Below are 21,733 nucleotides of genomic sequence, written 5' to 3'. Positions count from 1 at the left end.
CCTTTTCACCAAAGACACAATGGCCTTGGGGAATTAGAGTAAGAGTGAAAAAGTCCATAAAACTGCATTCTCATCCCTGCACCACCTGACTTGCTGGATATATGGCTTTGGCCAAGGTCATTTACCCTTTCTGTGCCTTAGTTTCCTTCAATATTAAAAAAGATTATCTGCCTCTTTGAGCTACTGGGAAGATGAATGAGATAATGCTTTGGGGGCACCCCAAACTAGTGAGAAAAAAGGTGCTCTAAGAATACCAAGTACAGTAGTACTATTATAATTGAACTGTGGATCCTGTTGGAATGAGCCATCCTGCTGCAAAAATGCATAAGCAATTCCAAGAGTGGCTGAGGACCAGACACAATAGGAAGAGGCAAGTATTCTTAAGTGGTGTTAAGGGAGAAGATCTCTTTTGCGGTAGCGAAATCTGCCCTTCTCTTGCTCAAAGAACAAAAGGAGGCCGGGGAGTAGGGTGGGGGGTGGGGGGTGTGAAACAAGATTTTGAAATTAAGTATAGCAATGTGGTTATACAAATAGACTTGAAATACTAGAGCCAGTTTGAATTCAGGCTTGCCACTTACTACTATGACCTTGGGCAAGCTGCTGTTTCTATAAACCTCATTTTTCCCATTCGGAAAATGGGGATTATAAAAGCATCTATAGGGTCGTGTGGATTTAAAATGTACACCCTTTCAAGGACTCGGTGTAGTTAGCTATTATTGTAATTTATGGGAGAGAAAGTAAAGTAGAAATCCGGATTGACAATAAGCGAACCTTTTCTTAAAATATAAGAGAAAAAAAGCAAAATTTTATTTTATAAAACATTGTGTGATTTGAGGGGCGTAGGAAGAGGAAAATGTGTTTTGTCAACTCTGCATCCACTTGCATTTCACCGGTCTGGGAACTAGTCAAACCTTTGATATCAGGCGCACAAAACACAAACGCGAACAGGCGTCAGCGTGCTTTAATAAAAACAGGTTTCTATTTTAAAGATATATGTATATAGTAAAAATCTCTTGGATACCCAGGAGATCTTCTAAAACAAAGCTCCTATGCCGTGCTTTTGTCGGTTTAAAGCATTGTCTCCGGGCGCGCGGGGACTACGCTCGCCCGCCGGCGCCCGGGGCGGGGAGCCTCCGGGCAAAGCCCTGGGGGCGGGAGCGGCGGTGGTTGTTTTTTTTTCCCAAATCGATCCCGGAACCTTCGCCCGGGCGAGGGGCGCGGGAGCGCGGGCGGGGCGCGAGGGCGGGGTCTGGTGGCGGGCGCGGCGCCGCCGGCCCATCCCCCGAGCGCGGCGCGGCGCGGCGGCGGCCGCCGGGGATGCGGGGGGGCGGCGACGCGGGCCGGACCCAGCCCGGGCGGCGGGGCGGGCGCCGCCCGAGGGGGTAGGGCGCGCGCGGGGCCGCGCGGGGCCGCGCCGGGCCGGGGAGGCGCGCTCGAGCCGCGCTCGCTCCGCGCTCCCTCCGCTCGCTAGCTCGCTCGCTCGCTCCCTCCTCCCGCGGCGGCAGCAGGAGAAGGCGGCGGCGCTGGCGGCTGGGGATCAGACATGGCGGCGGACCTGAACCTGGAGTGGGTCTGCTCCCTGCCCCGGTCCTGGACCTACGGGATCACCAGGGGCGGCCGAGTCTTCTTCATCAAGTAAAGAGCCGGGGGCGGCGCGGGGGCCCGGAGGGTGCGGGAGGCTGGCGGGGGGGGCGAGCCCGGGCTGTGCCGCTTCAGCCGCTCGGCTCCTCCCGCGCCCCCACTCACGTTGGGTCTCTGCCCCTTCTCTCGCCCCTGCAGCGAGGAGGCGAAGAGCACCACCTGGCTGCACCCCGTCACCGGCGAGGCCGTGGTCACCGGACACCGGCGGCAGAGCACAGGTAACGCTGAGCCCGCCCGGGCCCGAGCGGAGTTGGGCTCCGCCGGGAGGAGGCGGCAGAGCCCGGGCCGCCGGCCGCCGGCAACCTGCCCCGAGCCGCCGGCCCCGGGAGGCGGCGAGGTGAGGCGGGGTCCCCGCCGCCGGACTTCTCTCGAGTCTCTGGACGCCTCTTTTCCGCAGCCTTTCATCACCCCTTGGACACTGCGCCCTCTCCCCATCCCAACCTGGACAATCCCCACGTCCCCAGGGTGGCCGATTCGCCTCTGCCTGGAAGCCTGAGTTGTTCCTCCTGAGCCCTCCCCTTCCAAATCTCCCCCCTTTCAACCTCCAGGAGTCCTTTCCCTCTCCCCTCCCTGCGGCCCGGGACCCTGCCCCTGGTCCGCGGGGATAGCGCGTTCCCTTCCTCTCCCTCCTCCCGGCGGAGCTGCCTCCTGCGGTGTAGCTCCCTCCTCCTCCTAGGTGGGATTAGTGGGTCGGTGGTTGGCCGGGGAGGAAGAGTGGAGTTTGGGGGTGCTGCGATCATCCCTGCCCGAGAACTGCCCAGGAAATGCAGGGCGCTTTCCCTCCTGCCACTGGAGTAGCAGCCGGGCGGAGGCTTTCGCAGCCGCAGTTGCCGGCCAGCCGGAATCAAAGTCCCCGGCGGCAGCGCCGAGGTTGCGCTTACCGCCAGGAGGCGGTGGGCGTGCAAGGGGGTGTCCCATGTGTGGGCATGTGTGTCCTAATTGGAGGGGATCAGCGGGGAAGCGGGTCTCTCCGGTGCCTTTGGTAGCCTGTTTGAATCCTAAAATGTGAGTTGAGCTGGAGAAGGGCTGGTTGTAGCTTCAGCGCTGGTCTGGCTTTCTTTTGTCATTCTTTGTTTACATTCGTGAAACTTGTTTGTCTTTGAAATGTAACATGTGTTCTCTTACTGGCCGGCTTCTAAATCTGGTGGTTGGAGAGGCTTGAGAACAGTTTGGGTCGAAGGTGAGGCTGGCTTCAGAAGTCCTTTAGAGCTGCCTTCCAGGATACTACTTTCTCTCCAACTCTGGGATTCTGTAACTTAAAGTTGCCAGGATATTGAACAAACCTGCTTTTTCTTGTAAATCTGGAGTGCACTAAAGTGACTAATGTCTCTAAATTTGCAAAAAGGTGGAGGAGGAAAGGGAAGTTAGTGTAGCAAACATGAGATTACATTTTTAAGGCATTTCTGACTAATAACACTGTCATGTTTAACTCCCCAAAGCAGTCTTCGACTTAAATATACCTTTCAGTGTTTAGCATACATATGTCAGCTTTGCTGGCCTCTTTGCCTTCTGGATAGTAACAAATTTATTTTAGAAGACTATGTAGTATTTCAGTTACTTAACCTAATTATCTTGTGGAATTGTTTCTTGCTTATTTTAGTTATGTGTATCCCATTTTACCCCCATAGATTTGATAACATTGACACCACAGAAGGATTTTATTCTCTTTTATAATTTCATGTTAATTTTTTAAAAACATGATCATGATTTTTAAAATTTTTTTTTCTGGTTTGGTTTACTTTGCTTTGACTCTGGTTTCGTACACACATCAATGGCTTTTTGTTTCAGAGAGGTACTATGATTAAATCCAAGCCACTAGCCATTTGTAAGTAATATGCAATAAAGTTACCATGGTTCATCTGAATTATTCAGGTTTATTACTTGAAACTTTACATCTCTTAAAATCACATCTGTAGAAACACACATGTGTAAGTACGTGATGTCAGATTTCTTTCCCCTAATTTAGTACTTAGGAAGTTCTTTCTCATCAGTGAAACTTCCTGGATGAATTCATTTATGTAGCTGAAAGGTATGGTCTCAACTAGACTCAATATACCTAAGAAGAAGCAGGTGTTACCTTTTATGGACAGGGTTTATTTTTTTTTGGTGTGTGTTTTTTGGCCAACCATTCATGGTTATTTTACCTAGGATTAGAAGGCTTCGTTTGGTTTTTGGATGTCAGCATAGTTCCTCTCCATTCTGATCATTAAAGTGCATAATCATATCAGATAATCTCTAATATTGTGATACTTTTCTGATGGTTTTCAATTTGCCATTTTCCTAAAAATCATATCTACTGTGAGTTTTATTACCAACCCAACACTTTTTTTGTTAGACGTCTACTTAATAAATGAAAATGGCTGATCATGAAAATGAATAATTAAAATGGATTGAAATTTATTTTGTTATCCTATTGAAGTGATACTAATTGTGAAATGTATGTCTTTTAGATTTGCCTACTGGCTGGGAAGAAGCATATACTTTTGAAGGTGCAAGATACTATATAAAGTGAGTTTTTTTTATTATGTATTTTTCCGTGGTAATTCTAATGTCATGATTAATCTTCAGTTGAATAGTTGTGTGTCTAGATAGGATTATGATTTTTTAAGGTTTATCATATAATACGGACCTTTTATCCTTCATGTGGTGTTGGAATTTTGAGAGAAAAGATGACACTCTTAGTTTTTTAATGTTATTTGCCTGGACATTCATTGATTTGGAAATGAAATCATTTATGACCACAATTAGATTTTTGGTCTTTCTGATTCCTGGGTGGTGATATGGCATTATAATATTTTTGTCTTTAGCATGTTATCTTTTTTTCCTTTTTATGTGAGTTCTGTTCATGTGTTTTTTATTCAGAGCAGTTATTAAGTAGCAAAACTGATGGAAAGCTACGTTACGGTTTGATGAACAATGACAGGGCTGAAAGTGAAAACGAGTAAATACTGAATATTTCACAAACATCTCTTGAGCATTGTTTGTAATTTATCTAAGTTTTTATGAATTATGTCTAAATGTGTTACTGATGTTCGTGATTGAATACAAGGCTTTCAGTGGAGCATGCAGAGGAGAGAAGGCCAGTCAGTCCTGACCTTTGAACTTACTCTATGAAATACTGAATTAATTTTTATTCACAGTTAACTTGGTAGTACTTGAAGACAAATACAATGCTTGAGGTCAAATGAAGTAGGAAAAATTTTTACCCCCCAAGGGAAAATAAAGGTGGTTTTATCTTTGTTTTCAATTAGAAGCTAGTTTACTTAAGAGCTTGTTTTTGTTTGATTTAAAATTTTTGGCTTAATTTTAAGGAATGGAAGCTTGAAAGAGAATACAAGGTTTGGCTGAGATGTCAGTAGTTTATTAATAATAACAGACAACCAGCTAAAGTTACCTTTATTTCATCAGGCCCTTTAAGGTATTTTGCTAAATGACATTTCTAAGATTATGCCGTGCTTCCATTAAATTATAATTACTTGTATGGCCTTAACATTTATTTAGAATGATATTTATATGAAATGTCAAGGGATATTTATAGGTATTAGGAATGCTTGCTTTTGGATATAGAAATAGAGAAAGCAGAAGTGTGGTACTTCTACGTATTTTTCAGTTACATCTTGTATTTGGAGATTGTGGTATACATTATTAGATGGCCTAAAAATGAAAGGTATGGGTAAAGTGCAGCATCATCAAGTATTTTTTCTAGTGGTTATTTTCATCTTAATTTAAGGTGAGTGTTTATTGGCCTGAAAGGGGATGCTTCTTTTTTTGGATGTAGTGTTGATGTTTCTGAAGGTGGAGTTCATTTATTCTTACCCAGTGTCATCTTAACTACGTAAGCCTCATTGGTCTTACAAGTACAGGAATAACACAGCCATCTTCAGTAATGTTTTAATTTCTGTGATTGTGTACATTCTTAGGCGAATGTTTATTTGAGAGTGCAAAATGTTACTCTGTATGTCTTAATTTAGAACCTAAGCTGTTGGAGAGACCGAGTTTTCTTTTGTTTTACTAGCCATTTTGATCAGACTTTCTTTTATGTTGACTTAAACAAATAAGAATCTTATTCAAGTGGCACACCTAAGTAAGTTTCTAAGGAAAACGAGGACAATATTAAGTCAGCTGTAACTTTACTTTAACTCTGAGGACATTTTTAAATAGCGGTTTTTAGTCACGTGGTATTAAGAGACAGCCAGTAATTGTGTCTAAAAATAACAATAAATAACTTAGATTATGAAAGTAATTTTTATTTATTTATTTATTTTTTAAACATATTTTTATTGATTTCAGAGAGAGGAAAGGAGGGGGAGAGAGAGAGAGAGAAACGTCAATGATGAGAGAGTCTTTGATCAGCCTCCTAGCCCGCAACCCAGGCATGTGCCCTGACAGTGAATCGAACCCCAATCTCCTGGATCCTAGGTCGATGCTCAGCCAGTGAGCCACACCTGGCCGGGCGAAAGTAATTTGTTTTAAAATTGAACATATTATAGAAACGTATCACTCAGTAAACTTATTTTACTTAAAATATATGCTTTGTTGAATGGTAGATCCTACTGTTTCTCCTTTCTGGGTTATATCAGAGGATGATTTTCTTTTAAGATTAGTTGTATTCCTCATCTAGGCTGTAATTTCTTAGAAACTTTTTACTTACTTGTGTTGTTATGAGCAATTAGGGATGCTTTATCATTCAAACAGGGTCGCACTACTTTTATCTTACCGTTTATAGTTTACAAAGCGCTTCCACTTATATTACCACGTCTGAATCTCATTTTAATCATGAAAGTAGTAGGAAGAATTACTGTGTTCATTGTCACAGGACATAATAAAACAACAGAAACATGCCTTGGGAACTTACAGTCCACAAAGAAGGGAGATTGAGAAACAGCAGGAGCATTTCGAATGTTCTGAGTAGAAGAAAGGATAGAAATCTGAAGCAGGAAAGTGATTAATATTGGTGAATGTATTTCTCTTTGTTGGTTCTTACATGAAGAAAGGTTATGGACCAGATTATAAGAAAAAGAGGTGATACAGTGAGCGGAGTGGATTTTGTTCACGTGGGCAGAGGGATGATAGGCCAGAAACAGACACGTCAGCCTTGTGCTTATTCCTAATCCTGTGTGCAAGACGGGAGACCTAAAGGACTCGAGGAACAATGAACTCAAAATTACTTCTCTCTTGAACATGTGTTGGTTATTGCTCACAGTGGCAGATTGCCAAAAAGAACTGACTTTGGATAATATTTTGGTATTGACGATTGAATCAATGTGGGCAGTAAGGCATCTAACTAGGGAAGAGTCGGTAAAGATGGACAGTGGTCTTAAACCTCTTAAACACTTGGGAGCTCAGTCTTCACATGTTTTTTTCTTTTTTTTTTAATCCCCTTTCCACCGTCTCCTACCTCCCCCTACCCATCTCAGTCTTCACATCTTTAATTAGGCTGGCTGAAAAAGGCATCTTCTAAATTCTACCCCAGTTTTAAATTTGAATTTTACACTATTCTGGGAATTTACAGTAATCTACAAAATCATGAACTCACAGCAGCAAGAAGAGATGATGTGGGCAACAGGGAAAGCTACTTAGCTTTGCTGTTCTGCTTAGCTATTTTAGTCTCTCTCTTTAAGCTTTTACAGATAACCACAGATAAGTATGAAGTATGCAGTGGCAGAGTTGTGTGTGCTTTCTTTCTTTCTGTTGCTGCAGTTTGTCCTTTGTTACCTTCTCTGCAGAGCTGCATGAAACAGTTAACAGTGTAACTGTTAACAAAGGACCTGATTAGAGTAAGAGTTGTACAGATATAATTTGGATAATCAATTTACATTATACACTTTTTGAAATTGGTTTTTGATAAAAGTTGACACTTAGGTAACAGAATATGTAATATAGAGAATGTATTTTACTCTAAATCCATTTGGCCAAAAAAAAATGTTAATATTTGAAAATTATTTATCTTAAATATAAATATTTAATATTTTAATTTTTTCTGAGAAAAGTAGTTTTTCTGTGTACCTTAAGCTAGCCAGCCTCTCAATTATTTTATTACGTGTGTGTGTGTGTAAATACATGTGTGCAGTTTGAATTTGATTATTGAGTTTGTATTATTGCTTTTAAGACTTAATTCATGCTACACATCTTTAGGAATAGTTGTCTGAGTTTTATAATTTATAAAGTGTAGCTTGAAGTATTCAAATACCTTAGCCCATAAAGTACAGAACATTATATATTTAAAAGTTATAAAGCTTTCTGCTTACTCCTTGAGAATATCACTTAATGATGCTGTAATGACAGGTCATGGTAACTTAAAATGGATGTGTCATTGACTATTCCTTTGTGCTTCAAAGCTTTGAGATGGTTAACTTAAAGTGCCCAGTAAATCTTAAAACAGTGTCCTCTGAATAGTGAGAAACTTTGTTCTGATTATTTAAAGGTCATTGTTTTATGTGGCAGGATGGGAGATGAAAAAAAGTCACTGTAGGATAATAAAATAGTATGTAAACTTTGAGGTTATATTTTCATATTGCTTTTTCCTTGACTTAAATTTTTTTTAAGTTCTGAAGATTGAACTTCTTCTTAGATATGCAAATAGAGAAGTGTTTGATTTTGACTAATGAAATTTTATTTCAATATCTGCGGTAGCTAGATCTAATGTGTGCTGAGAATTTCAAACTAAGCTGCAGTGAGGGGAATTCTGACATGAAGTAGCCATTCATTTAAGGTTGTAAGTGAGAAAAAAAAGTGTGTCTTCATAGATTATTGCAATACAAAATATAGTGAAGATGGGGAACATAAAAAAATTGCCACAAGAATGTTAGAATATATTACTATGTATTTCTTATTTTAAATTGTTTGGTATGCCTTAGCACTGTAATATTATAATTGGTTTTTGATTACTAAAGCAATAACTGTATACTGCTCAGAACCATTCATAGACAGTGTATTTCTTTTTCATTTTCATAACAGAGTTTGGACTGTAATATGTAATTCTTACAAACGTAAAGCACTTTATACTAATTCAGTAGGCACAACACAACTATGAACAACCTTCAAGGAGTTTGTAGTAGAAAGACATGTATTAAAAGAGGAGTGGGAAACATGGACTTATTTAGTGCTAGGCATTTCAGCATAATGTTAAACTAATTTAACCTTCACAATATCCTTTTGTAATGTTCCTTTTTTTTTTCCAGATGATGAAACTGAAACTTAAAGAGGTTAAAGACCTATTGTAGATCATAAACCTTCAATACTAGTCACTAGCATTCAAATTAAGGGCTCTGGGCTAAAACCCTTCTATACCTAAAAATACAGGGCATTATTAGCAGGTGCTACAATATATATCCCTCCATAAGTTGGTTGCTTGAGACTAGAGGTATTCTTTAATAGAAACGAATGCAGTAGTTAGGATAGCAGACCAGCTTACAAGTAAAAGCTTATTTAACTTTCAAAAAACCTATTGACTAGTATTATATATTGACAGGGTCTTGGAACTTGGTCATTCCTTTTCATCCACTCAGGAGTGCCTAGTAAATGCCAGGCACTATTCTAGGGGCTCAGGAATTAATGGGGGACCACACTACAGGGACCCTGCCTTCTTGGAGCCTATAGTCTAGTAGGAGAAAAACATTAAAACAAAAAATGGAAAAAAAACATGATTTTAAAATGGCATCTTCAAAGAGGGAAAGAATAGTGTTCTGTGACAGATTAGGAAAGTTTACCATAAATAACAGTGTTCCATTGATAAAATGCATTTAGAGTTTCAAGGCTGGGATACCAGGACTTCCAACCGCAGTGAATTTTATTGTGGAATCCCATTGTCTGACTTTTTAGTCTCAGGACCACTGCTCAAGACCAGACCTTCCTGGTGTCCTCTCCTTGGAGTTCCCATGGATAGCAATGCCTAGCACCCAGTCCCCCTCTGAGTAAGCTGTGTCTGTGATGCTGATACGATGCTGGCTCCTAGTCTTTGAAGGAATTAATTGCGTCTCCACAACCCAATGGTTGCATTTTGAGAACTCTTTCTGGATTCAAATGATTTTTTCCCCCTAACTTGGATAGACCCCTTGTGTATTTTCTTCTTCTTCTCAAAGCTGGTATATGTTTAGGAAGAGGGAAGAAATGAGTAGAAAAAAGATGAAATCAGTTGGAAGAGTCAGAGTTGGAGGCCCTGGAGACTAGCTGGATGTCAACATCCCTGTCTACCCACCTCCGTCTGTCCTGTGAAAGACAGAATTCATTAGCATTTGTTGTTGACCAATGCTCTTCTACTGTGACCTTTTCATATTTCTATATCAGATATGTGTAAGTTGATGTTAATGGTAAGAAGTTACATGTATATGTGTGTATAAGTAAGTTGGAGCAATAGTGTGAAAAAAATTATACTAGTTGTCTGTCAGATGGAGTCATCAGATATCAGGAGGAAGAGGCAAACTGACTGGGCTGTCCTGGACAGGCGTGAAGGAAGGAGGAAGGGGTTGCTAGGCCTGGGGGTATGGGTGGAATTCACATGGGTTGATATAAATGAATGGTAGGATAAATTCATAGGGGTGGGGATGTGTATAATGTGTGTGGCAAGTGTGTGATGAAGATTGATAACTACCCTGCTGGTAAATGATGTCACCATAGAAAATGCTAGGATGATGGGAGGTAAAACAAGGAATACTATTTGGAGTTATATTATGTCTGATCTTTGACTGTCAGGCTGAGCTTTTTATTCTGTAGGCAAGCCATTGCAGATGTCCTTTGGTGTAGCATTAATAGTATAAAAGGAAGGTTTTCAGGGAGATTTTAATCTAGGCAGCATGAGTGAGAAAGACAAGCCTGGAATCAAGGAGATCAATTCTGGGTCTGTTGCTGTAATCTAGGGAGGTAGTTGCTTGAACCAAGTAGCAGCAGGAATGGAAAGGAAGGAGGCCATTCATCAAAGATATTAAAAAGAAGTTGACAGGCCTTAGAAATCTTGCTGAGCTCAAGGAGGTTGACAGAGAAAGAGAGGTCAAAAGTCACTCAAAGCCTTTGAATCCTGAGTGGCTACAGGAATTATTGTTGTACCCTTGACCAGAATAAGGGAATAGGTGGTGAGGGAGAACTCTAAATGGAGGTGTTAATGATGGTTTGGTTTTTGAGCTGTTGGGCATCGCATTGTAGGTTGCTAAAATCTGGCCTTTCCATAGGACTCCCAGCATTACTTTCTATTCCTCCCTTATGAACAAGAAATACAACCCCCTCCCACCATAAAATCCTATCTCAGCTACCTAATTGACTCTCTGTATATATAGAGCCAGATGGGGAATGCCATATTCATCCATCCAATATTTATTCAAATACTGTGTGCCAAGTGATTGAGGCTTTGTCAGTGAAATAGACATGGACCGTAACTCTTAAGGAGCTTATAGTTAAATTAGTGAGAGAGACAATAATAAAGTAACCACAAATATATCATTGTAGACTATGATAAGTGCTGTGAAATATATATCATGCTTTGACCAGACACATTAAGAGGATGTGGCTCAATATGGGGGTTACTGGAAGAGGCCTTTCTCACAAACAGAGATGAGCCTGCCTCTGAAAGTTGAGCTGTGAAATCTCCAGAGTGGGTCAGAACAGAGCAGTGCAAAGTCACCTGAAAGATGAAGAATAATTAGCATCTGAGGCTTGAGATTGAACCATAACCTATGTTGCCATATCTAAAGAAAGACTTGGGATGGGATTGATATGATGTGGAGATTTAGAAAAAGGAGTAAAACTACAGCTGAAGTTACTGAAGTTAACTGTCTCCCATCAAGAAGAGAGCAAGGCTTGGCCAACCGATCTCAGTTATTATTTCAGTCCCAGCCGCAAGGTCTTTCAATCAGTCATCCACTGATGCGTTCCTACTTTCATTTCTCTTCACCACATTTTGAACTCATAATTATATGCCTTGGTGATTAGGATACATCACTAACCAAAAAAGACCCCAAAACTCTACCCTTCTGGGGAGTAGGATGCTAGGGGGAGAGAATGTCAGACAAGGAAACAAATAAGTAAATTGTATAGTATCTAAGAATATATAAATGTAAGAAAAAAAGAATAGAGCAGGGTAAGAGAATCAGGACAGGGGTGGGGAGGAAGGAGCATGGAGAAAAGGGAGATGAAATCAACGGAGTAATGAGCTGGACTCTGGGGGCCTCATTGGTTGATGTGATTGCCTGTTACTCGGAGAGATGAGCCATTGCAGGTCTGAGTGGAGAAGACACATTTTCCAGCTTCACACTTTGAAAGCGTCATTGACGAGATTTTGGAGAGCTAGTGGAGCCCCTCCAGAGCAAGTTTTGTCCTCTGTCAGATTCTCTCCTTAAACTTCTTCATACTTAGTACTTAGAATTATGATTAAATATTTAATGATATAATTACCATATTTCTTTTAAACTGCCAGTGATTATCAGTTACCATTGATTTAATAACAGCTTTTCAGGGGGGAAAGAGAGACATGACCATATTATATTAAATAACCCTCAATTCTTATTTCAGAAACAGTATATTTTAAGGGTATGTGTTAGAATCAAGGCAGCACTTAGTTTAATACCTGTTTGCACACACTCCATGTGGTAGGTAAGCTTCATGAAAAACAGTCTTGTTCACTGCCATATTTTTAGTCCCTTGGCCTAAACTGTTCTCATAGTAGTTCCTCAATAAATATTTCTTGAGTGAATGATTTTTTGTTTTTAAATGTATCTTTATTGATTTCAGACAGAGGAAGGAAGAGGGAGGGAGAGGGGGGGAGAGAGAGAGAGATAGAAGCATCAATGATGAGAGAGTCATTGATTGACTGCCTCCTGCATGCCCCAGACTGGGGATCGAGCCCGCAACCCAGGCATGTGCACTGACCAGGAACCGAACCTCAACCTCCTTGATCCTAGGTCGATGTCCACCAGCTGAGCCACACCCAGCCAGGCCAGTGAATGAATTTTGATGATGACAGTCAACCTGATTTTATGCTATTCAGAAACTTTATAATTTAGCTCTTTGTGAAATTTAAATATTCTCCTTGTGACATTTATCCAACTCAGTGTGAGTTAGTCAACCACCTGTTGGTCAGGTTTGGTTTATGTGCTTTTTCTTTGAGAGGCAGATAGGATCTGCCCAGAGGCCTCATGGTAGTAGGACCAGATCCTTGACAAAGCCAAGATAGTGCAGAGACCCCTGAGTCCTGTTTGGAGACAGCTGAAACCCAGACCGTGCTTTTTCCATTTAGATACTTTCACAGTTCAGGCTGTTATGGTTTCCAGAGAACAAGGGAGGTATTGAAGTCTATACTGTCATGAAGAGTGTGTGTAAAGTGATGTAGACCAAATCTACATAGAAATAGAAAATAGGCCTCATGTTGTACAGATGGTAGAATTTCATGAACCACTTGGGGAACTCCTTGGCCACTTCGGAGTAACCTCTGCACTCTTTGGGAATTATTCTCTGAAATGGCCAGTAACTGTAGAAGCACCCAAAAGAAGCCCTCTGGACTTCTCACTGCTCTTTAAGGAAGCTTTTGCCTTACATTCAGGGAGAGTAGTTGAAGATGTGCAGGATGGTTTAGGCCTGGACCTGGGAGAATGAAGAGGAATTGTTGAAGTCTGAGGAAGAAACAATAAAAACCAATTTTATACTGGCTGTCATGGTCAAGGGAGATTGAGGAAACCAGATAATAGAATCTCACTGGGTTCAAAACTCCACCCTGGTATGGTAGGCCAGGGATTCCCTTTGGTTCTTCTGAAATTATTGGCCACTTCAGAGAATAATTCCCAGTGTCGGTGCTTAAGTCATGTGCTACCAGACTTGCTCACCACGTACCTCCCAATGATGTTCTACATGGGTTTTGTTTTCCCTTTCCCTTCCAAATGACTTAGATTCATTACGCATATTATTTCTTTGGATAGGCATGGTCTTAAAAATAAAAAAGGGAGAATTTACCTCTGAGATAAAAGATGGTTTTAGTCTTCATATTGAATCAATTCCAACAGGGTTTGCTGACTTGGTCGAAGGTGCATATAATACCCATTTTATTAAATATTATAAAGCTGTTCAACCTAAAATTCAAAACTCAGTAAAGTAAGCCAGCATGGCAGAGTCTTGAAAAGAAGTAAGGAGCCCGGCTAGGCGTGGCTCAGTGGTTGAGCATTGACATAGGATCCAGGAGATCCCGGTTCGATTCCCAGTCAGGGCACATGCCTGGGTTGTGGGCTTGGTCCCTGGTCCGAGGCATGCGGGAGGCAGCTGATCGATGACTCCTCTTGCCTCTCTCATCGTTGAATTTTTTTATTTTATTTTTTAATATATCTTTATTGATTTCAGAGAGAGGAAAGGAGAAGGAGAGAGAGAGAAACATCAATGATGAGAGAGTCATTGATCGGCTGTGAGCCCGCAAGCTGGGCATGTGCCCTGACCGGGAATCGAACCCTGATCGCCTGGATCCCAGGTCGATGCTCAACCGTTGAGCCACGCCCGGCCAGGCTCTCATCGTTGATGTTTCTCTCGCTCCCTCCCTCTCACTCTCCCTTCCTCTCTCTGAAGTCAATAAAGATATTTTTTTTTTTTAAAAAAAAGAAATAAGGAGCTCCTTGCCCAGTTCTTATAGTACAAAGCAGTGATAGAGGGAAAGTAACATGTTAATATCAGTTTTTTTCTCCGTTGAAAATCCATCTGTTGTACTGCATTTACTTTTTAAAAAGTTGTTCCATCACAGAATATAGATGCGTTCTAATAATTATGGCCTTTAAAAAAATGTAGTAAAGAAATATCAGAGGATTCTAAATTACACAGTAAGTTTATCAAATAAATAATATGTCTCTGTTTAGTATGTGTGCTTTTTTCTAACCTGTTTTATAATGTTAAGTGTTTTTTTCTGATTATAGAAGTAATGTATTTTTATTATAGAACATTTGGAAAAAACTGAAGAGTATAAAGAAGGAAAAGATAAAAATCACCCACTCCTATTATGCACAGAGAATTTCTATTCATATTTCTGATTATATGCATAATCATATGCATATATTTTTTTAATATTTGGGTCTTATTGCTAATACTGTGTTGAATACTATTTTAATTAAATTTATATGGTGTGTCCTCATATATTAAAGAGATTTTTTTACTAACTGTGATGTTCTGTCTTATGAATATATAATAGATTAATCATTCCTCTATTTTTAGGTGGCTATGTTTCCAGCCTTTTGCTGAGAGAAAAATTCTTACATAACATTCAGATATGCATGTCTGTTTCCTAGACTTGGAATTATTGGGAAAGGATTTGAGCTTTTTAAAAGGTTCATCACTTAACATTTTGCCGAATTGCTCTTCAGAAGATTTGTACAGATTTATGTTCTCTCCTACAGTATATGAGAGTCTATGAAAGTGTGACCATTTCTTCATACCTGCAATAAATTCTCTTGATTGGATGAAATTTAAAGGTAACTGATGGAGAGTCTAGGTGGATTGCTATTAGTGATTCAGTTGGTTTGGAACAGCGATTAGTCTTTCAGTTATCTGCTGCTACATAACCAACTGCCCCCAAAACTTAGTGGCTTAAGACAGCATGATTGTTAAATTATGATTTCTAATACCTCACCTTTCCTTGGGTTGACTAAGCTCAGCGAAGTTGTTCTTCTGTTCCGTGTGGTATCACTGAGGTTACTTGTGCACATGTCTTCCACTGGAACTGGGCCATGGCTGGAATATCCAGTGTCTCTCTCCTTGTAGCCTCTTTATCACCTAGTGAGGTTTAGAGTTTATAATATTGCAGCTGGCTTCTAAGAGGGAACATACCAAGAGGACAAGCCCCAGTGTGCTAGGGCTTATAAAAACCTCTGCTTGCATCATGCTTGCTTATGTCCGATTAGCCAAAGCAGGTCTTGTGACCAAGGCCAAAATGAAAAGTGGGAGAGGACTACACAAGCCTGTAAATACCTGGAGGTGTGGTTTGTTGTAGACCTTTGATGTAGTGGACTACCAGAGATGATAAATGAGTTTCAGTAGCATTGCAACTCTAATTGATTAGCAGTAGCAGTTTGGAGCACTGTATTCAGAAGTCTTGGAGGCCAACTTCTGGATCAGTACGAAAGCATATTGTGATAAGCTAGTGATGTTTGTAGGGGCCTATGTGAGGATGTGGACGCATTTACCATCCTTAATTTGACATCTATGAATTTATATCATAAAGCCATAAACCTAAAAAATAAAAGCAATTCATGAGCTTGCGTGTAAGCCCAAGTAGTTAACAAACATTTGAATACTTGACTAAACTGAGTCTTAAGCTTTTGTTCATCCTGGTTTCGTTTCGACGGTTGGTAATACAATTGGTAGTATAAGGTATCAGTAATTGGTGTCTTCTGCTGGATTAGTTTCTGTTGCTGAGTGAAAAAGATGTAGCAGAATTTATAGATGAGTATCTAAGTACCTGTAGTAGTGATCAAGACAGCACAGCCCAGGGTCGTATGTGTGGATGGATAGTTGGGTGGGTGGGTGGGTGGGTGGATGGATGGATGGATGGGTGGGTGGGTGGGTGGGTAGGTAGGTAGAGTTGCTTATATAGATATGTATATTTGAGTGTGTGATTTGTAAGTGCTTCACTGAGTTGTCAACTTGACCTTTGGATTAATTCATGTGGTTTAACTAGTACTGATCTGTGACAGTTTAAGATCAGATACTATAGCCCTCTGCATTCCGAGGAAGATTTATTGGAAAATGTGACTATTGCTCTTGACACAGTTTATGGGGCCTTCTTTTATGCTTCCCCCTCTCCCCCATATTCTGCTCCTCAGGAGGTTATATACATAACAGTTTGGTTCATCCTTCTGATCCCCCATTTTTGCATTTATATACATATGCATATATGTGTATATATTATTAATTAATTTATTTACAGAAATGAGCTTGTCCTGTATGTACTGTTTGTTGACTCCTTTTCACTTAATAAACATCTTAGGTCTTTCCATATTAGTAGTTAAAAGTAAACACCCTTTTAATAGCTGTAAAATATGCTTTAGTAATTTAATTATACTCTTATTGTTGACCATTTAGGTTTTTATTTTTTTCTCAATTTCTAAAAGTGTTGCAGTGAACATACATATAAACTTTGTGGTCATATGCAGATATTTTTATAAAATAGTTGTTAGATGTGGAATTGCTGAGTTAGGCTGTATACTTATCTCTAGATAAGTATAACTTATCTAGAGTTGCTTAAACTCTTGGAGGAGGTAGAAGACAGTGTGCAAAATAGAAATGAAATTCTTTATGAATTTGGAAAAAATAGATATGTTTCTCAGAAATCGTTCACATTGAGAAACTTCTGCATTTCAGAAAAGAAAGGTAAAAGGACAAGCAAATCAATACTTAATTTTTTCTTACAAAAAGGAATCCCATGCCCAGCCAGGCGTGGCTCAGTGGTTGAGCGTTGACCTAGGATCCAGGCGATCAGGGTTCGATTCCTGGTCAGGGCACATGCCCGTGTTGCGGGCTGCAGCCAATCGATGACTCTCATCATTGATGTTTCTATCTCTTTCTCTCCCTCTCCCTTCCTCTCTCTGAAATCAATAAAAATATATTAAAAAAAAAAAAAAAACCCAAAAAGGAATCCCAGGTCTGTTTTGAACATTTATCTGATAATCCAAATTTTTACAATATCATCTGAATGATTTTAAGTCCAACTGCTGTTTGTTTCTCAGCAGAGCTGCAAAAGAAACTCTAAATGGAAAACAAGCAGTATTATTGGTAGGAGAAAGAAAATCCTGTGATAGGATTCTAAATCCTTTCCGTAAGTAATAGTTCCTGCCTGGCCTTCTATTACAGTCTCATTTCAGAGGACACTGAAATTAAAACATTTCACAATGTTTGGCTTCAATTCCTCAAAAACATTAAAGAAGAAATGTAATAGATTATCCGAGTTTAATAGATATGATTGATGAATCTTGTTATATAACTAACCATCCAAAAAATGCAGTGGCTTAAAATGAGAATTATATTACAGCACACACATCCCTGGGTTGGCTGGGCAATTCCTCTAGTTTCTGTTGGGTTTACTGTTGTCTGTAAACAACTGTGGGCAAGTAGGAGACTTTGCTCATCTTGGCTGGTCTAGAATGGCCTTATCTGGACTTGGCTCTTTTACATGATCTCTCATCCTCCAATAGGTTTGCCCAGGCTTGCTCTTGTGATGAAAGCAGGTGTTATTTATGCTGGAAAAGCGAATGGACGGAAGTGCTCCGTGTCTCTTGAGGCCTGAGCTGAGAATTGGGACGGCATCACTTCCACTGCTTTCCGTTCGTCAAAATCACTAGGCCAGCTCAGATTCAAGGACTGGGTAAATAGGGAAGAGTTGGAAACTCATATTGTAAAGCTTCTGAAGACAGGGATAAAGAATTAGAAAATTTTTATAATCCATCTGACACACGTGCCCCCAAAATTATAGAACCCAGCTGCATTGAAGTTCCTCTGTCTCATATATGGGATTACACTTGATCATGGTCACACTGCTGATCATGTGTTCCTTCAATTACATAGAAAGTTAAGTGGACATGTGTGCAAGGTTTATTTTATTTTTTATTGCTTTTGGAGAGAGAAAAACATCGATTTGTTGTTCCACTTATTTATGCATTCGTTGGTTGATTGTTGTATATGTCCTGACTGGTGATTGAACCCGCAGTCTTGCCCCATGGGGACGATGCTCTAACCAACTGAGCTACCTGGCCAGGGCTGAGATTCTTTTCTTTATTAAAACAGTTAGTACCTAAGTCATATAGAGTAGGGTTATTTTTTCCTTTTGATGATGTATTCAGTTGGTTTGGTACTCTCAGTGAGGCCATGTCAGTTTAAGGTTCTGAGTGGGCCCTAGTGTTTCCGTTGTGGGAGGTGAAGAAGACACTGTAGGTTTCAGTGTGTTTCTGAGAAGGCTTTCAAGTATAGGCATACCTTATTTTATCGTGCCTCGCTTTATTACACTTCACAAATGTTGTGTTTTTACAAAGTGAAGATAAGACCCTCCACCAGCAAAAAGATCATGACTTGCTTTATAGTGGTGGTCTAGAACGAAACCCGCAATGCCTCCACCAGCAAAAGATTATGACTTGCTTTATAGTGGTGGTCCAGAACCAAACCTGCAATCCCTGAGATGCCTGAATCTTGTCCACACCCAAAATCCATTGGCCAGGCATTTACTGTCATGTTACCAAGCTTTATTTTCCTCGTGGCACTTAACCAGTGGCTCATGTTCTTGTTCATTTACTCTTGTCATTTGTCTAATTCCATTGGGATTTAAGCTTCACAAGAGACCTGTTCACTACTGAATTCTCAGAGCTTAGGGTAGTGTTTTCTTCTTAGGAGATGCTCCATAAATATATCTTGAATATTTGTAATAAAAATTTTGTAATAAGTCAGCAAGGTATTAAAAAGAGTATTATATGCTCTGTCTCTGATCCGTTGTAGACGTTCATTAAATATTTATGGATTCTTTAGGGGAGGGTCAAGGGAATGGGAGCCCAGAGAATAGGAATACTTGGAGCCACAAAAGGTTTTCCAGCTAAATGCAGTGGAAGGCAGACACGAGCCCGAGAGTTTAGGGTATGATAGATTTGTTGCAGTGTTAGACTGTTGGACTTTAGGCTGGGAAAGAGGGAAGTGGAGCAAGAAGAAATGTAATGGGTTGGGATAGGGATTCTCCCAAGAACAGAGAATCCACAGAGGGAGAGTGGGTAAACTTGCATACTGGGGGTTGTATTGATGGAGTGTAGTCACTGAAGTGGTGATTTCAGATGTGCCATGTTATGGGTATGACAGATCCCGGGATTAAGGGAATGAATGGCTCGGGTGGTTGAAAGACCTTGAAGAGTAGGGAATAAATATCTACTGTTTGAGAATGTAGCCGGACAGCTTTTGTCCTCAGGGGGAAGTCTTTAACAGCCAGGATATTGGGGTAATGATTTGAAAAGAGGTTCGGGATATGGGGGCGTTTACTAATGATGGAGCAAAGCTTCCATAGGTAGTTTAGTTTACAAGATAGCAGTGGAGTGGAGGCTAGGCAGGACAGACAGAACAAAACATCATGGGGCTAATATTGCTTCAAGGGATGGATTGAGAAGTGGAATGGATACTGTCTGAACTTGGGGCATTGAGAGGCTTGATGGATTTAGGCTCAGTAGAATATTAGAGAAAAGTGACTAATAGACGGAGGCCATGACATTTGAGCAATGGTGTAGTGGTTAGTCCAGGAATTTCTGAGCTCTGCCTAGGAGCTTACATACTGGACAGAGATATAACTCATTTATTGTTTAAGTATTTTTACTGTAGTTCTTTTTCAGAATATTTTAGTATCTTTTTTATTAAAAATGACATTTTCCAAATGTAAACTATTTAAAAATCTGAAACATTAATGAAATATGCAAATGCTAAAGGACAGTGATTTAATTACTTTGTGTAGTGCTATATATCAAATCTAAAATCCAAGGATCAGGATTTTCAGATTAATATTTTCCAGTTTTTGTAAAGTGTTTTTTTTTACTTGTTATTAACAAACTAGATATCTTAAATGTAAATATTTAATTTCTCCTTTTTGCTCTTAGTCACTTTGAAAGTTTAAACTGTGTTATGAACCAGAGCAAAGTTTCATAATCTTTAAACCACAAAGTTGCCTAATAGGCAACAAAATAGGAGTGACAGCCGTGGAAGATTTACAAATTCCCAGAACCACCTGGAAATGACTTGACTCTTAAGCTCATAAGTAGGGACTCTCACATGAAGAATAATTAATAATAATTACTTTCTTGCCTTTAACTCTTTGGTCATACTTGTTCCATTGAAAGGAGCAAGGCAGGTTAAAATAATCTGTGTAGTTTAAACTGTACGATACAGGTGAGTTTATTTTATGCAATTAGCAATAGTCTAATCTCTGTGGGTGAAATATTTCACTACTGTGTTTATCTGCTCTAAGACATTTTAAAACGTGTTTTGAGTATGTGTTTTATTTCATTATGAAAAACTTAATACATACCAAATGAACATAATATGTCAGAGATAAAGGAAAACAAGATGAATAACTACTACACATGACACTCGGCTTCAGCTCTAGAACGGACTCAGACTTTTGAAGTCCTCCCTTGGCCCTTCTTGATTTCATCCCTCTGCCTCCCCATAGGTAGCCACACCATCCTTTGTTTTGTGTTTATAACATTTTTACAGTTTTCTTTAAATTTTACCACATGTGCCTGAGTCCATATACAATGCATAGTTTAATTTCCCCTGCTTATTTTTTTCAACTTTACAAAAGGGAAGTCACTCTATGGGGTGGAACAGGCCATTAGGGAGAAAAAGGGACATCTGTAATACTTAAAAAAAATTTTTTTTTTAATTAAAAAAAAGGAAGTCCCTCTGTATGTGATTTGCTTATTATGTTAAGTGTAATTACTTGTGAGATTCACCCACAGTTGATGTAGTTTATTTTTATGTCTATAGCACTTTAGTGTATCCATTTCCTGTTGGTGAGCCTTGTTTCCTGTTTTTATTTTATGGCTATTATGTGAACATTATCGTATGTCTCCTCATGCATATTTATAAGGGTTTCTCTAGAAAAATAACTAGGAGTATAATTGAGGTGGTAAGGTATATGCAGTTCAACTTTATTGAACAAATCTAAATTATTTTCCAAAGGGATTGCATTATTAGAATCCGCCCATCAGTACATGAGTTCTTGTTTCATATCTTTGTCAGCACTTGATATTGTCCAACTTTATATTTTTGCCCAATCTGGTGGTTGTTTGATGTTTTCTTATTGTGACTTTTACTTTGAATTTCCCAAATTAATGAAATTAAGCATCTTTTATTAAGTTAATTGTGTTTTCATGTTTTCCGCTGTGAAATGGCCTTTATAGCTTTTGTTCGCTTTTCTTGGCATCTTTTTTCTTATGATTTTTAGTGATTTTCTTTTTTTTTATTATAGATAATAATCTTTTGTAAACTCAAGTTTGTAGCCTGCCTTCCCTTTTCTTTAAGGGATCTTTTGATTAACATAATTATCTTCTGTAAGTTATGAGGTTTTTTGGTTTTTTTCCCCTTTCCAGTCCTTTTATTTTCCATTTTAACTCTTGTA

At 39.7% G+C, this 21,733-nt stretch overlaps 1 protein-coding gene across 2 annotated transcripts in view; it reads left to right on the top strand.

Annotated features, from left to right (window-relative positions):
* The first annotated feature begins 1,376 nt into the window (after positions 1–1,376).
* Positions 1,377–21,733, top strand: part of PLEKHA5 (pleckstrin homology domain containing A5) — a 199,319-nt gene continuing 178,962 nt past the window's right edge. For both annotated transcript variants that reach the window (XM_081124971.1, XM_081124973.1), the window contains exons 1-3: positions 1,377–1,635; positions 1,780–1,859; positions 4,092–4,149. In XM_081124971.1, coding sequence (XP_080981097.1) covers positions 1,544–1,635; positions 1,780–1,859; positions 4,092–4,149 — 230 coding nt within the window. In that variant the 5' untranslated portion in view covers positions 1,377–1,543. The remainder of the gene's footprint in view (positions 1,636–1,779; positions 1,860–4,091; positions 4,150–21,733) is intronic.

The sequence above is a fragment of the Miniopterus schreibersii genome (genome assembly GCF_964146895.1).
Source record: "Miniopterus schreibersii genome assembly, chromosome: 2".
NCBI lineage: Eukaryota > Metazoa > Chordata > Mammalia > Chiroptera > Miniopteridae > Miniopterus > Miniopterus schreibersii.
This window is presented reverse-complemented; position numbering and strand designations above follow the sequence as displayed.